We start from the raw sequence: 15,357 nt of genomic DNA on the forward strand, positions 1-15,357 counted from the left end.
TGGGACGTAAAAGCTCCTCTCCAGAAATCATCAAGAATTTAGAAACCATCGCAGGAGCTAAACTCAGCTTGCCTTTTCCTCTCACGATACCCTGCGAACCATGGATCATGGAAACCGACGGATTCCTTATTCCTAATTTCCCGGAAAGGTTTTACTGAAGTTTGTTTACGAAAGTTCCAGCATGCGGAATAGGTTGCCCGATATATGAGAGGCTCGAAGACTTTAAAGTAATTCAACTCAGTACGTTGTCCTCTACCGCGAGTGTTATGTTGAAACCAGGGTATCGTTAGGAGTCCCAGGAAAGTGTAACAGGACCGGACTTATTTGGTAGGTTCATAAATGACCTGACGGACAGGATGAGCAGAAATTTACAACTGTTTGCTGATGACTCTGTCGAGTACAGGAAGATTTCGTAGTTGAATGGTTGTGGGAGGATACCAGATAGGTAGCATTTCTAGCTTGTGTGATAAATTGCGTCTTATCCTTATCATAGATGAATGTATGTTTAGTCTGATGAGTAGGGAAAACAATACTGTAATGTCAGAATACAGCATTAGTAGAATTAGCCGGCCGGAGTAGCCTAGCGGTTCTAGGAACTTCACTTTGGAACCGCGCGACCGCTACGGTCACAGGTTCGAATCCTGCCACTCGCACGGATGTGTGTGATGTCCTTAGGTTAGTTAGGTTTAAGTAGTTCTAAGTTCTAAGGGATATGACCTCGGCTGTTAAGTCCCATAGTGCTCAGAGCCTTTTAAACCATTTAGTAGTATGCTGCTTGACAGTCACCTCGATTAAGTATCCAGGAGTGACGTTGCAAAGCGATATAAAATGAAATTAGAGCGTCATATTGTTAGTAGAGAAGTCGAATGCTCCGTTTCCTTTTGAACCAAAATGATAGGTGGAGCGAGAACTGGGTGTTGAAAAGGGAGACTGACACTTTCGAGTATTTATCAACAACGAGCTACTTACAAACTCTTAAATTATTAACCGTCAGTGTTAAGTAGACTCTTCTCAGCTTATTGTCCAAAGGACGAACTAAGGAAATGTAAAATTAAAACAGTTTACAAGGATCTTCAATTCCAAACTACAACTGATTCCGTTAAGTTTTCGAGTTTCTAGAAAGTCCCTACTTAGGAATGGGTAGCTTTGAGGGATGAAACAGTGAAGGCAGCAGAGGATCAAGTAGATAAAAAGACGAGGGCTAGTAGAAATCCTTGGGTAGCAGAAGATGTATTGAACTTAAATGATGAAAGGAGAAAATATAAACATGCAGTAAATTAACCACCCTAAAAGGAATACAAACGTCTCAAAAATGAGATCGACAGGAAATGCAAAATGGCTAATCAGGGATGACTACAGGACAAAAGTAAGGATATAGGGGCATGTCTCACTATGGGTAATATAGATAGATACTGCCTACAGGAAAATTAAAGAGACCTTTGGAGAAAAGAGATCCACTTGTATGAATATCAAGAGCTCAGATGGAACTCCAGTTCTAAGCAAAGATGTGAAGGTAGAAAGTTGGAAGGAGTATACAGAGGGACTATACAAGGGCGATGTACTTGAGGGCAATATTATGGAGATGGAAGAGGACGTAGATGAAGATGAAATGGGAGATATGATACCGCGTGAAAAGTTTGAGAGATCACTGAAAGACCTAAGTCGAAACAACGCCCCGAGAGTAGACAACATTACGTTAGAATTACTGATAGCCTTTGGGGAGCCAGCCCTGACCAAACTCTACCATCTCGTGAGCAAGATGTATGAGACAGGAGAAATACGCTCAGATTTCAAGAAGAATATAATAATTCAAAACCCAAAGAAAGCAGGTATTGACAGATGTGAAAATACCGAACTATCAGTTTAATAAGTCATGGCTGCAAAAAACTAACGCAAATTCTTTACAGACGAATGGAAAAACGGGTAGAAGAATACCTCGGGGAGGATCAATTTGGATTACGTAGAAATATTGGAACATGTGAGGCAATACCGACCCTACTACTTATCTTAGATGATAGATTAAGGAAAGGCAAACCTACGTTTCTAGCATTTGTAGGCTTAGAGAAAGCTTTCGACAATGTTGACTGGAATACTCTCTTTCAAATTCTGAAGGTGGCGACAGTCATATATAGGGAGCGAAAGGCTATTTACAATTTATACAGAAACTAGGTGGCAGTTATAAGAGTCGACGGACATGAATGGGAAGCAGTGGTTGGGAAGGGAGTGAGACAGGGTTGTAGCCTGTCCTCGATGTTATTCAATCTGTATACTGAGCAAGCAGTAAAGGAAACAAAAGAAAAATTCGGAGTAGGTATTAAAATTCATGGAGAAGAAATAAAAACTTTGAGGTTCACAAATGACATTTTAATTCTCTCAGAGACAGCAAAGGACTTGGAAGATCAGTTGAACGGAATGGACAGTATCTTAAAAGGAGGATATAACATGAAAATCATCAAAAGCAAAACGAGGATAATGGAATGTAGTCGAATTAAATTGGTTGATGCTGAGGGAATTCGATTAGAAAATGAGGCACTTAAAGTAAGAAAGGGATTTTGATATTTTGGGAGCAAAATAACTGATGATGGTCGAAATAGAGAGGATATAAAATGTAGACTGGCAATCGCAAGGAAAGAGTTTCTGAAGAAGAGAAATTTGTTAACATCGAGTAAAGATTTAAGTGTCAGGAAATCGTTTCTGAAAGTATTTGTATGGAGTGTAGCCATGTACGGAAGTGAAACATGGATAAATAGTTTGGACAAGAAGAGAATAGAAACTTTCGAAATGTGGTGCTACAGGAGAATGCTGAAGATTAGATGGGTAGATCACATAACTAATGAGGAGGTATTGAATAGAATTGGGCAGAAGAGGAGTTTGTGGTACAATTTGACTCGAAAAAGGTATCTACATCTACATCTACATCTACATCCATACTCCGCAAGCCACCTGACGGTGTGTGGCGGAGGGTACCTTCAGTACCTCTATCGGTTCTCCCTTCTATTCCAGTCTCGTATTGTTCGTGGAAAGAAGGATTGTCGGTATGCCTCTGTGTGGGCTCTAATCTCTCTGATTTTATCCTCATGGTCTCTTCGCGAGATATACGTAGGAGGGAGCAATATACTGCTTGACTCTTCGGTGAAGGTATGTTCTCGATACTTCAATAAAAGCCCGTACCGAGCTACTGAGCGTCTCTCCTGCAGAGTCTTCCACTGGAGTTTATCTATCATCTCCGTAACGCTTTCGCGATTACTAAATGATCCTGTAACGAAGCGCGCTGCTCTCCGTTGGATCTTCTCTATCTCTTCTATCAACCCTATCTGGTACGAATCCCACACTGCTGAGCAGTATTCAAGCAGTGGGCGAACAAGCGTACTGTAACCTACTTCTTTTGTTTTCGGATTGCAATTCCTTAGGATTCTTCTCAGTCTGGCATCTGCTTTACCGACAATCAACATTATGTGATCATTCCATTATAAATCACTCCTAATGCGTACTCCCAGATAATTTATAGTATTAACTGCTTCCAGTTGCTGACCTGCTATTTTGTAGCTAAATGATAAAGTATCTATCTCTCTGTATATTCGCAGCACATTACACTTGTCTACATTGAGATTCAATTGCCATTCCCTGCACCATGCGTCAATTCGCTGGAGATCCTCCTGCATTTCAGTACAATTTTCCATTGTTACAACCTCTCGGTACACCACAGCATCATCTGCAAAAAGCCTCAGTGAACTTCCGATGTCATCCACCAGGTCATTTATGTATATTGTGAATAGCAACGGTCCTATGACACTCCCCTGCGGCACACCTGAAATCACTCTTACTTCGGAAGACTTCTCTCCATTGAGAATAACATGCTGCGTCCTGTTATCTAGGAACTCCTCAATCCAATCACACAATTGGTCTGATAGTCCATATGCTCTTACTTTGTTCATTAAACGACTGTGGGGAACTGTATCGAACGCCTTGCGGAAGTCAAGAAACACGGCATCTACCTGTGAACCCGTGTCTATGGTCCTCTGAGTCTCGTCGACGAATAGCGCGAGCTGGGTTTCACATGACCGTCTTTTTCGAAACCCATGCTGATTCCTACAGAGTAGATTTCTAGTCTCCAGAAAAGTCATTATACTCGAACACAATACGTGTTCCAAAATTCTGCAACTGATCGACGTTAGAGATATAGGTCTATAGTTCTGCACATCTGTTCGACGTCCCTTCTTGAAAACGGGGATGACCTGTGCCTTTTTCCAATCCTTTGGAACGCTACGCTCTTCTAGAGACCTACGCTACACCGCTGCAAGAAGGGGGGCAAGTTCCTTCGCGTACTCTGTGTAAAATTGAACTGGTATCCCATCAGGTCCAGAGGCCTTTCCTCTTTTGAGCGATTTTAATTGTTTCTCTATCCCTCTGTCGTCTATTTCGATATCTACCATTTTGTCATCTGTGCGACAATCTAGAGAAGGAACTACAGTGCAATCTTCCTCTGTGAAACAACTTTGGAAAAAGACATTTAGTATTTCGGCCTTTATTCTGTCATTCTCTGTTTCAGTACCATTTTGGTCACAGAGTGTCTGGACATTTTGTTTTGATCCACCTACCGCTTTGACATAAGACCAAAATTTCTTAGGATTTTCTGCCAAGTCAGTACATAGAACTTTATTTTCGAATTCATTGAACGCCTCTCGCATAGCCCTCCTCTTACTACATTTCGCTTCGCGTAATTTTTGTTTGTCTGCAAGGCTTTGGCTATGTTTATGTTTGCTGTGAAGTTCCCTTTGCTTCCGCAGCAGTTTTCTAACTCGGTTGTTGTACCACTGTGGCTCTTTTCCATCTCTTACGATCTTGCTTGGCACATACTCATCTAACGCATAATGTACGACGGTTTTGAACTTTGTCCACTGATCCTCAACACTATCTGTACTTGAGACAAAACTTTTGTGTTGAGCCAACAGGTACTCTGAAATCTGCTTTTCGTCACTTTTTCTAAACAGAAAAATCTTCCTACCCTTTTTAATATTCCTATTTACGGCTGAAATCATCGATGCCGGATAGTAGGAGATGTTCTGAGCCATCAATCGATTTGAGAAATCCTGAAAGATCTCTGTTGGATTCCTTTTATGTTAATTTCTTAAATATGTTGTCACTTACAGCATAAATTCCTCTTCTAAATTTACTGTGGTTGTTCTGACTATCTGGGAGGAGACTGAGTAGTGGAACGTGTTACTTTTACACACAAACAAGAACGATCTGTAACACTACTACACTTTAAAACACAGTTTATATGTAATTCATGTCACACAGTCTCATACGGAACCTACATCCGCTTTCTTTTATATACTGTATATGATAAGATACTGTCATCCCCCTTCCCTTCTGTGTGAGAGGATGAATGAGCAAATGTATTTCTAGTTGCATGCTTGATGGTAGCAGACAAGCCTGTCTGCTAGAGAACAGTAGGACCAACGTCGGAACAGGTAGCTACGCTTTCTAGAGGCAAAGAGGTTTCTATTCTTAGTATGGTCCTGTCCGTCCCTTGTCATGTTGGTATAGGGAGCTGCCTCTCTGGTCACTTCCGTTTGTATTTGTGAAGCACGCTCCGTAGGAGCCCAGTTCAGTCGGTCCCCGGCCAGCGTCTGAAGTGGTAAGATCTCCGGCTAAGCGCGTGTCTGCTAAGTCCATAGGACAATGGATTTCTTAAGTTCAGCCTAACTCAAAATTTAATCACCTTTATTTCAGGTTTAGCTCTAAAATATCTAACGTTATCTTAAATTGCAACGCAGTGTATTTCGAGTGAGAAGTTCAGAATTTCTTCCACTAGTTGCTTTGTCACTACTTTGTTAGTAAAGAGGAACCACGTGTTGGTCAGTAACTCTAACTAAGATCATCAATCTTAAATGCGAATGAGCGTGAAATTATAACGTCTCGTCTTGACAATATTTTTCAATATAGCAACTTTTCTTTATGTTCAACCCACGTGGGGTGTACTTTGTGAGACCAGTACCACGTGCTTATACAATTGTTTGACCCATCAGGTTAATAGTAAGACGATAGTAACCAGTTCGAGGTTTTTCTTTCGTAAATTGCTTTTCGATCTAATTTATTTTAATTATCAAAATTATTGTGGAGTACACTCTTTGTGTAAACCAAGATGACCACGTGAAGCATTTGGTGTAATGATCAAAGTAGCCCTCAGCTATTCTTTTCGGGAAGATTTCACAGGAAGTTAGAATGAATTTAGTATACCAGTGTGTGGTAATTACATGACGGGCAGGATTGCGCTACGAACGTAACTTCTTTGGGCGAAAATTGAATCGGTTGGTTGTGGTTAATTTCCTCTTGCATATGTTTCAACGTTCTTCATGTGTTGTTTTATGAATGCAGTGTTGTATGCAATCTCCCAATCTTGGCTCCATATTTGATGTGTTCTGTAAGATTACAAACCCACATTTTCTCAATCGCAAATAAGGCACTAGTTTAGTTATGAATCAAGTTTAATATGCTGAAATTTCAATGATCAATGTTAAAATAAAGTTCCAAATATAAACTGATTTATTTCTTTTTATTTAAATTATATATATATATATATATATATATATATATATATATATATATATATATATCCCCGGTTGTCGTATGACGATTAAAAGTTTATAATTAATGTTAGTCTGTTGGGAATTTGGTAAGCTAGACTGGATACCTGGTGAAACAGTTGCTCAGTAATGCACGGTTAACTTCCCCAGGCAGCTCACAGCTTTTAACCCGCTTTTATTGTCTATCAGCACCGCTTTCATAACAAATTAAAGCAACAACATTACACTTCGAAGAGGGTAAAAATCGGAGATGGAGACCAAGAGATGAATTACACAGAGCAGATTCAGAAGGATGTGGGTTGCAGTAGGTACTGGGAAACGAAGAAGCTTGAACAAGATAGAGTAGCACGGAGAGCTGCATCAAACCACTCTCTAGACTGAAGGCCACAACAACAGCAATAACAGGAGAACACAAAACAACCATGTTCATTTCAATAAATTCAGTCAATACAACAGAGTGCTTGCTCTCTACATGCATGAATGAGTTCTGTAAACAATGACATATTAATTAAACTCAAGAATTTAATAACACTATTCACACACCTTGGACACAAGGGCGACATGTACTTTAAGCAATACTACAATCAACTGACAGTGGCAATAATTAAAACCTTTCGATAAAATACCTAAAGCTTAACAATCAGTAAAGTATTTTTAATGGTGAAAGCTCGACCAACATAATGGAGACGCCGCAGTCACTTACAGAGCCGGTAATATTAACAGCTGTCACTCGTCATACAGCGGCAAATGGCGTTAGATTTATTCTTTTGATAACAATTACCGGACATGCAAGGCCCAACGAAGAACATCATATATCGGACACATTCCTTCAGGTAATTAGAAAACAACCATATTTAGTTCCTGGAAACCGATAACATTAACAGCTGGTAGCCACAGGAAGTTACCAAAGTCACAAGACAGTTGCGGTACCATGATTGACGAGAATAAACTGTTTCTTAAGTTAATTTCCGTTAGCAATAACACGGCTGTCTCACGTCGTAAGTTAATCAGTCGCGTAACATCACGATTTTTGCTTAATGTCCAACGTGCATCAGTACACAATGTTCAATTAAAAGTCACTGAATGCTAATAGTTACCTGTTCAGTAACTTTCCATTTAATTTAGGTGTAGGATGCCTTTAGTAAACTCAGAAACAAGTTTGTCTGCACATCTGCTTGGTACGCTTTTCAGTGCAATCTGAACTTTCAGATTCACGGTGCTCCTGCCACACGCAAAATACTACACGCGGCATCGTCCCACCAAAGCGTGTCCTCTGGTATTCATAATACTCAATATGACTATGACGGAATGAGAAACGATCTGAGCTAGCACAAGAATAACACCTGGTATTAATACAGTCATTTCAGTGGTTCAGTCATAAGAGCTCCAAGGCAGTAGTGTTAAGAGTGGTATAATTTCTGCATAGCTAGTGTACCCCATGACTGGAGCTACCGGAAATGCAGACCAGCCTTGAACACAGCAGAATTATATGGCGTGGGAACACACAGGTTGACGTACCGCATCAGTCCTTTCCTGGGTGTAGGTCTGTCACCTAATATTTCCGTAAGAAAGTCCAATGATCTCTGCATCCAACTACAGTTATAAGACATCTCCTCTTCCAGATTAGATTATTAAATCCAGGTAAGGACTGGCGTATTCCCAAAACCATATCTGTGCCGTCAGCCAGACAAGTGACCTCGAAACCTCCAATATTGCTCCATATCTAGCGGTCACAAACCGTCTTGCCGCACCGAGACTGCTTAAGGCTCCTCTGATTTCGGTCAGCAATGGCGCCATCGCCGGGCCTGAGCAAGCTCTAAATCGAGATATGCCACTAATCGACACAGTTTTATTGGAAGAATCTAGGTAACTGTAGCTCATATACACTCCTGGAAATGGAAAAAAGAACACATTGACACCGGTGTGTCAGACCCACCATACTTGCTCCGGACACTGCGAGAGGGCTGTACAAGCAATGATCACACGCACGGCACAGCGGACACACCAGGAACCGCGGTGTTGGCCGTCGAATGGCGCTAGCTGCGCAGCATTTGTGCACCGCCGCGGTCAGTGTCAGCCAGTTTGCCGTGGCATACGGAGCTCCATCGCAGTCTTTAACACTGGTAGCATGCCGCGACAGCGTGGACGTGAACCGTATGTGCAGTTGACGGACTTTGAGCGAGGGCGTATAGTGGTCATGCGGGAGGCCGGGTGGACGTACCGCCGAATTGCTCAACACGTGGGGCGTGAGGTCTCCACAGTACATCGATGTTGTCGCCAGTGGTCGGAGGAAGGTGCACGTGCCCGTCGACCTGGGACCGGACCGCAGCGACGCACGGATGCACGCCAAGACCGTAGGATCCTACGCAGTGCCGTAGGGGACCGCACCGCCACTTCCCAGCAAATTAGGGACACTGTTGCTCCTGGGGTATCGGCAAGGACCATTCGCAACCGTCTCCATGAAGCTGGGCTACGGTCCCGCACACCGTTAGGCCGTCTTCCGCTCACGCCCCAACATCGTGCAGCCCGCCTCCAGTGGTGTCGCGACAGGCGTGAACGGAGGGACGAATGGAGACGTGTCGTCTTCAGCGATGAGAGTCGCTTCTGCCTTGGTGCCAATGATGGTCGTATGCGTGTTTGGCGCCGTGCAGGTGAGCGCCACAATCAGGACTGCATGCGACCGAGGCACACAGGGCCAACACCCGGCATCATGATGTGGGGAGCGATCTCCTACACTGGCCGTACACCACTGGTGATCGTCGAGGGGACACTGAATAGTGCACGGTACATCCAAACCGTCATCGAACCCATCGTTCTACCATTCCTAGACCGGCAAGGGAACTTGCTGTTCCAACAGGACAACGCACGTCCGCATGTATCCCGTGCCACCCAACGTGCTCTAGAAGGTGTAAGTCAACTACCCTGGCCAGCAAGATCTCCGGATCTGTCCCCCATTGAGCATGTTTGGGACTGGATGAAGCGTCGTCTCACGCGGTCTGCACGTCCGGCACGAACGCTGGTCCAACTGAGGCGCCAGGTGGAAATGGCATGGCAAGCCGTTCCACAGGACTACATCCAGCATCTCTACGATCGTCTCCATGAGAGAATAGCAGCCTGCATTGCTGCGAAAGGTGGATATACACTGTACTAGTGCCGACAATGTGCATGCTCTGTTGCCTGTGTCTATGTGCCTGTGGTTCTGTCAGTGTGATCATGTGGTGTATCTGACCCCCGGAATGTGTCAATAAAGTTTCCCCTTCCTGGGACAATGAATTCACGGTGTTCTTATTTCAATTTCCAGGAGTGTATAAAGGAGATGGCGTGCTTAACACTACTGCCACCCACTCTTGAGGCCCGCTCGAGTTTTGGGTTACGACCTGGTAGAAATGGAGCTTGATACCGAAATAATTTAGAGGGGTGTTGCTAGATCTGTTACCGATGTTTCGATCAATAAGCAGGTACCACAGAGATCCTTTGTAAACTCAGATGGGATTACCTGGGTAGTGTCGACGTACTTTACGCGTATTGCAGTTTAGGAAATTTGGAGAACCGGCTTTTGAGGCCGAGTAAAGAATGACTCTACTACCACCAATGTACATTTCGCGTAAAGACCACGCAGACAGGACGGCAGAAAAAAGAGCTCTTACTGAGGCTTATGGACAGTCGTTCTTTCCTCGTTCTATTTGCGAGTGGAACAGGGAAGTAAATGACTAGTACGTATTACTCTCCTCACTGCGGAGTATGTTTGTAGGTGTGGATATGATGGAAGGAATATTTGACTCCATAGAGAAAGAAAGTAAGCAAAGCCCTTATTCGGAGAGATTTACACATGACTGTTGAGTCAGGTACGGCAATAAACACATCCAATGTGGTTCAAATGCACACAACTGACTTCTTTGATTTTAAAGATGGTGCTGAAACATTGTTGTCAATGCTAGCGTGAGAGATCTCAAAATTCAGTATGATCAAAGTGTCTCATACACATAAAATAGCTATCAAAATTAGTTACTCGGAAACAGAAGAATGAGAAGATGTCACTGTATTCAATGGCAGATAGACAATGACTGATGTACGCCCCGCCATACTTCATATGAAAGATTAGCCACGTATATCAGTGGCAAAACAGAAAAACCTCTTCGTGATGTTGCCCTTTCTTCCACAATGACAAAGGGAGTTTTACTGTAAACATTGCAACATCTGATCTTAAAAATAGAGTTGTAGAACTAGAGACATAGAGATCTCCTTCATAAATTTAATTATTATCTTGTAAGAAATGTAATAAAACGTCTGAGAAATTGTTTTCATTGACCTGAGATCTACTAGCTAAACATTACTGCAGCACTTCCGTACATATATTTCTCAAGTAAAACGTAATACCTCGTTATTAATGGATTTTGAAACGAAAACTTCGTTATTGGCACTCAGAAGCAGTTCTTTTCAGGACATGCATTAACAATGCACTTAAGAAATTACTTATTTTCTGATATGAAACTTCCTCACAGATTAAAACTGTGTGCCGGATCGAGACTCGAACTCGGGACCTTTGCCTTTTCGATTCCCGGCGAAGTCAGGGATTTTCTCTGCCTCGTGATGACTGGGTGTTGTGTGCTGTCCTTAGGTTAGTTAGGTCTAAGTAGTTCTAAGTTCTAGGGGACTGATGACCATAGAAGTTGAGTCCCATAGTGCTCAGAGCGATTTGAACCATTTTTGAACCTTTGCCTTTCGTGGGCAAGTGCTCTACCATCTGACCTACCCAAGCACGACTCACGCCCCGTCCTCACAGCTTTATTTCTGGCAGTATCTCGTCTGGATACTTGTATCCTAATTGGTGCCATTACCTTTTCTAGTGATGAGGTTATGCAACCTCATTCTGTAGTAACAGAATATGTTCTCAATTTTTGGACACAAATAGCTAATCTAGAGAATGAGATGCATTGTCATTCGATTCTCCTGACGAATGTGAGTTTTCGCACTTTGACTGTGTTAATTTTTGCTCTTCATATGAGAAATTTTAAGTGAATAGTGATGTCACAAGCCAATAGCGCAACCTAGTGTTCTCTTGCAACTACAAAGGAACGGAAGACATCAGCAGTACACAGACGATGCGAAACAGGTTTCTGGAATGTGGTACGCGTGTTAAGGCTTGATGTTACTCTGTCGAGGGGACGTGTTGCCTGAGCTTGGCTCTGGCACGCACGGTGATCCGACTGGTATGTGTTGTAGTGGCGCCGCTGGAAGCGCGCGTGCTCAGCTCGGACCAGGAGCTGTCGGCGGGGCGGCGCTGCAGCTTCACCTGCCAGGCCACCGGGTCCCGGCCGCCCGCGATCGTCACCTGGTGGCTCGACGGCCACCTGCAGCCCAACGCCTCCGTCTCCCAGCAGGTGAGCTGTACACTCATGCATGCCGCAGCATTACAACGCGTAACGGAACACAGTGCCACTTTTCCCTCCTAATTCTTTTGTGCCCTTCTTCATTACCCTTTCTAAGACCACCACAGCTACATCTAGTTTATTTTGCCTGTATACAGTAGTGCCTCTCTGTAGTGTTACTGTGCTACGCCGACAAAAATAGGAAGCATTATACCATGAAGCACAGTGCCACGCCTTCACTCCTAATTCTTTTGTGTTTATGCCCATTATCCTTTCTAACACCACCACAGGTACCTCTAGTTTTCTTTCCCTCAACAAAGCAGTCCTTTCGTGTAGTGTTACTATTGTACACTGACAGAAATGGGGCGCATTATACCAGGAAGCACCGACATACGGGATGCCGCAAACCGGTCTCAACACAGTGTGTCGTGAGATACAAACTGAGAATCGGAAACCGTGTCCGGAAACGCCATCCAACGACTCAAGTTACAGGTGCCCACGCCTGCCACTGGGTCACCCGTTCGGCAGCAGACGTGACTTCGTACGCCGACGGAGTGTGGGCGGAATGTCTCGCAGCGTTGTCTGTTGTTCACTGATCACGAATGATCGTCACGATCGCCAATGGAGAAGACGGAACTAGCTGCTGCCTAGACAGGCCTTGTCTTCTATGAATACGATTCCCTGCTGCATCGATGGATGTTGATTTCGGATGGAGGTCTCGATCCGCAGTTTATTTTCCTCCTTTATAACAAAAAACGCGGAAGGTTTTGGAGGGTTCCACAAGGAACATAAACTTCGGATGGAAAACTGAGTCCGAAACTGTCATCACATTATAGGAGACTACGCAGCAGCTAGCTCCATTTCCTCCACTGGCGATCGTGGCAATTAGTCGCAATCGCTGGGCAACAAACAGCATTGCGAGACGTACCGCCTATGATTCCTCAGCGTAAAAGTCACGTTTGTTCGCGAAGGGGGCCTACCGGCAGACATTGGCGCTTATAACTTCGACGCTCTGTAGCGTCGTTCCATGAAATTTCCGGACACGAGTTCCAGTCTTGGAATAGTTTCTCGTGACACCCTCTACAACACCTCGAAGTTTGTCGTTATCGTTTTGTAACACCCTGTGTGTCAAAATTTCTAGAGGTGTTCATACCTCACGTTAAGTGGTTAAGCTTTCATTCCATTAATAACTAATGCCGGTCAACAGCATCGCTGTGAGGTGTGAGGCCGGCCGCGGTGGCCGAGCGGTTCTAGGCGCTTCTGTCCAGCACCGCGCGACTGCTACGGTCGCAGGTTCGAATCCTGCCTCGGGCATAGATGTGTGTGATGTCCTTAGGTTAGTTAGGTTTAAGTAGTTCTAAGTTCTAGGGGACTGATGAGCTCAGATGTTAAGTCCCATAGTGCTTTTTTAGGTGTGAGCCATACGCATTAGCTACACAGACACGAAATCATTCTTCTGTTCTTAGTGGCATGGAAGCAAACGACCATCTGATGACATTGCAATCCTGAGTGAAAGTGAAGAAGAATTGCATTATAATCTGAGTAGAATGGTCTAGTGAGTACAGAATATAGATTGAGAGTAATCTAAGACCAATGTAATGAGAAATACGTAAACGAGAACAGCGAGAAATTTAACATCAGGATTGATTGTCAAGAAGTAGATAAATTTAAGGAACTCTATTACCTAGGCAGCAAAATAACCAATGACGGACGTAGCAAGGAGGATATCAAAAGCTGAATAACACTGACAAACAGGAGCATTATTGATGGCCAAGAGAAGTCTACTAGTATCAAACATAGGCCTTAATTTGAAGAAGAAACTTCATTGAATGTACGTTTGGAGCACAGCATTGCATGGTAGTGAAATATGGACTGTAGAAGAAACCGGAAGAAAGAGAATCGATAAATGGTTCAAATGGCTCTGAGCACTGTGGGACTTAACATCTGAGGTCATCAGTCCCCTTGTACTTAGAGTTACTTAAACCTAACTAACCTAATGACATCACTCACATCCATGCCCTAAGCAGGATTCGAACCTGCGACCGTAGCAGTCGCGCGGTTCCGGACTGAAGCACCTAGAACCGCTTGGTCACCGCGGCCTGCGATAATCGGTACATTTGAGATGTAGTGCTACAGACAAATTTTGAAAATTAGGTGGACTGGTAAAATAATGAATGAGGAGGGTTTGAGCAGAATCGGAGAGGAAGGGATTATGAGGAAAACACTGACAGGAGAAACGACCATCTAAGACACTGCAGTCATGGACTGTGCGGCTGATCGCGGCGGAGGTTTTAGACCTCCCTCGGGCATGGGTGTGTGTATTAGTCCTTAGGATAATTTAGGTTAAGTAGTGTGTAAGCTTAGGGACTAATTAACTTAGCAGTTATGTTCCATAAGATTTCACACACAGTTTAACAGTTGAGAAAGGGACAGGATGAAAGAATGTCTATTAAGATATCAGGGAATAGCTTCCATGGTATTTCAGGGAGCTGTCGAGTGAAAAATCTGTAGAGGGAGACAGACTGGGTGTAATACATCCAGCGAAGAACTGACGTAGGCTGCATGTGCTACTCTGAGATGAAGAGACTGGCAAAGGAGAGGAATTGTTGTCGGACTGCATCACACCTGTCGGAACACTGATGACTAAAAAATAAAAATCATTTCAAACACTTAGAAATTACGTCTAGCCTGTGAAGCCACACACAAAGAAACTGATTCCACAAGGCGATTTTGGTGTGAACGCGGTCTAATATTCTCTTAGTGAAATATGTCGTTGATTTCCCGCCCGTAATAAAAGGATTTACCATTCCTGGCTCACAGTGTTGAATAATCTGCTTCTGCATTTTTCCCAAAAACAAGGTATTCGTTGAAATTTTAATCAACAAATTTCACTAGCACGGTGATACTGGAGTCTCAGTTTCATAGAGTTCGGCCCGTATGCTCATAGTATAATAATTTTGATCAGACTTTTTTTATTTATTCGTTTATTTTAAGTCTGAATGGGATGATCCTTCCCGCTACCAATTCCTCTCCTGTACCAATCTCTTCATCTCAGAGTAACCCTTGCAACCTTCATCCTCAATTATTCGACGCATGTATTCCAGTCTCTGCCTTCCTCTACAGTTTTCACAACTCTACCGCTCGCTCTAGTGCTGCTAGTACCACGGAGGTTATTCCGTGATACCTTAGCAGATGACCTACCATCCTGCCTTTCTTCTTATCAGTGTTTTCCATATATTCCTTTCATTACCGATTATGCAGATAACCTTCTCATTCCTTACCTTACAGTCCAACTTCACTCCTGGAAATGGAAAAAAGAACACATTGACACCGGTGTGTCAGACCCACCATACTTGCTCCGGACACTGCGAGAGGGCTGTACAAGCAATGATCACACG

General features: G+C 43.5%; 1 protein-coding gene across 1 annotated transcript in view; it reads left to right on the top strand.

The window, feature by feature from the left end:
* Positions 1 to 15,357, top strand: part of LOC126187897 (nephrin-like) — an 878,271-nt gene that overhangs the window by 706,038 nt on the left and 156,876 nt on the right. Inside the window, exon 6 of the mRNA XM_049929248.1 lies at positions 11,814 to 11,971. Within this exon, the coding sequence (XP_049785205.1) occupies positions 11,814 to 11,971 (158 nt within the window). The remainder of the gene's footprint in view (positions 1 to 11,813; positions 11,972 to 15,357) is intronic.

Source organism: Schistocerca cancellata, chromosome 5 (genome assembly GCF_023864275.1).
Source record: "Schistocerca cancellata isolate TAMUIC-IGC-003103 chromosome 5, iqSchCanc2.1, whole genome shotgun sequence".
In the NCBI taxonomy this organism is placed as follows: Eukaryota; Metazoa; Arthropoda; class Insecta; order Orthoptera; family Acrididae; genus Schistocerca; species Schistocerca cancellata.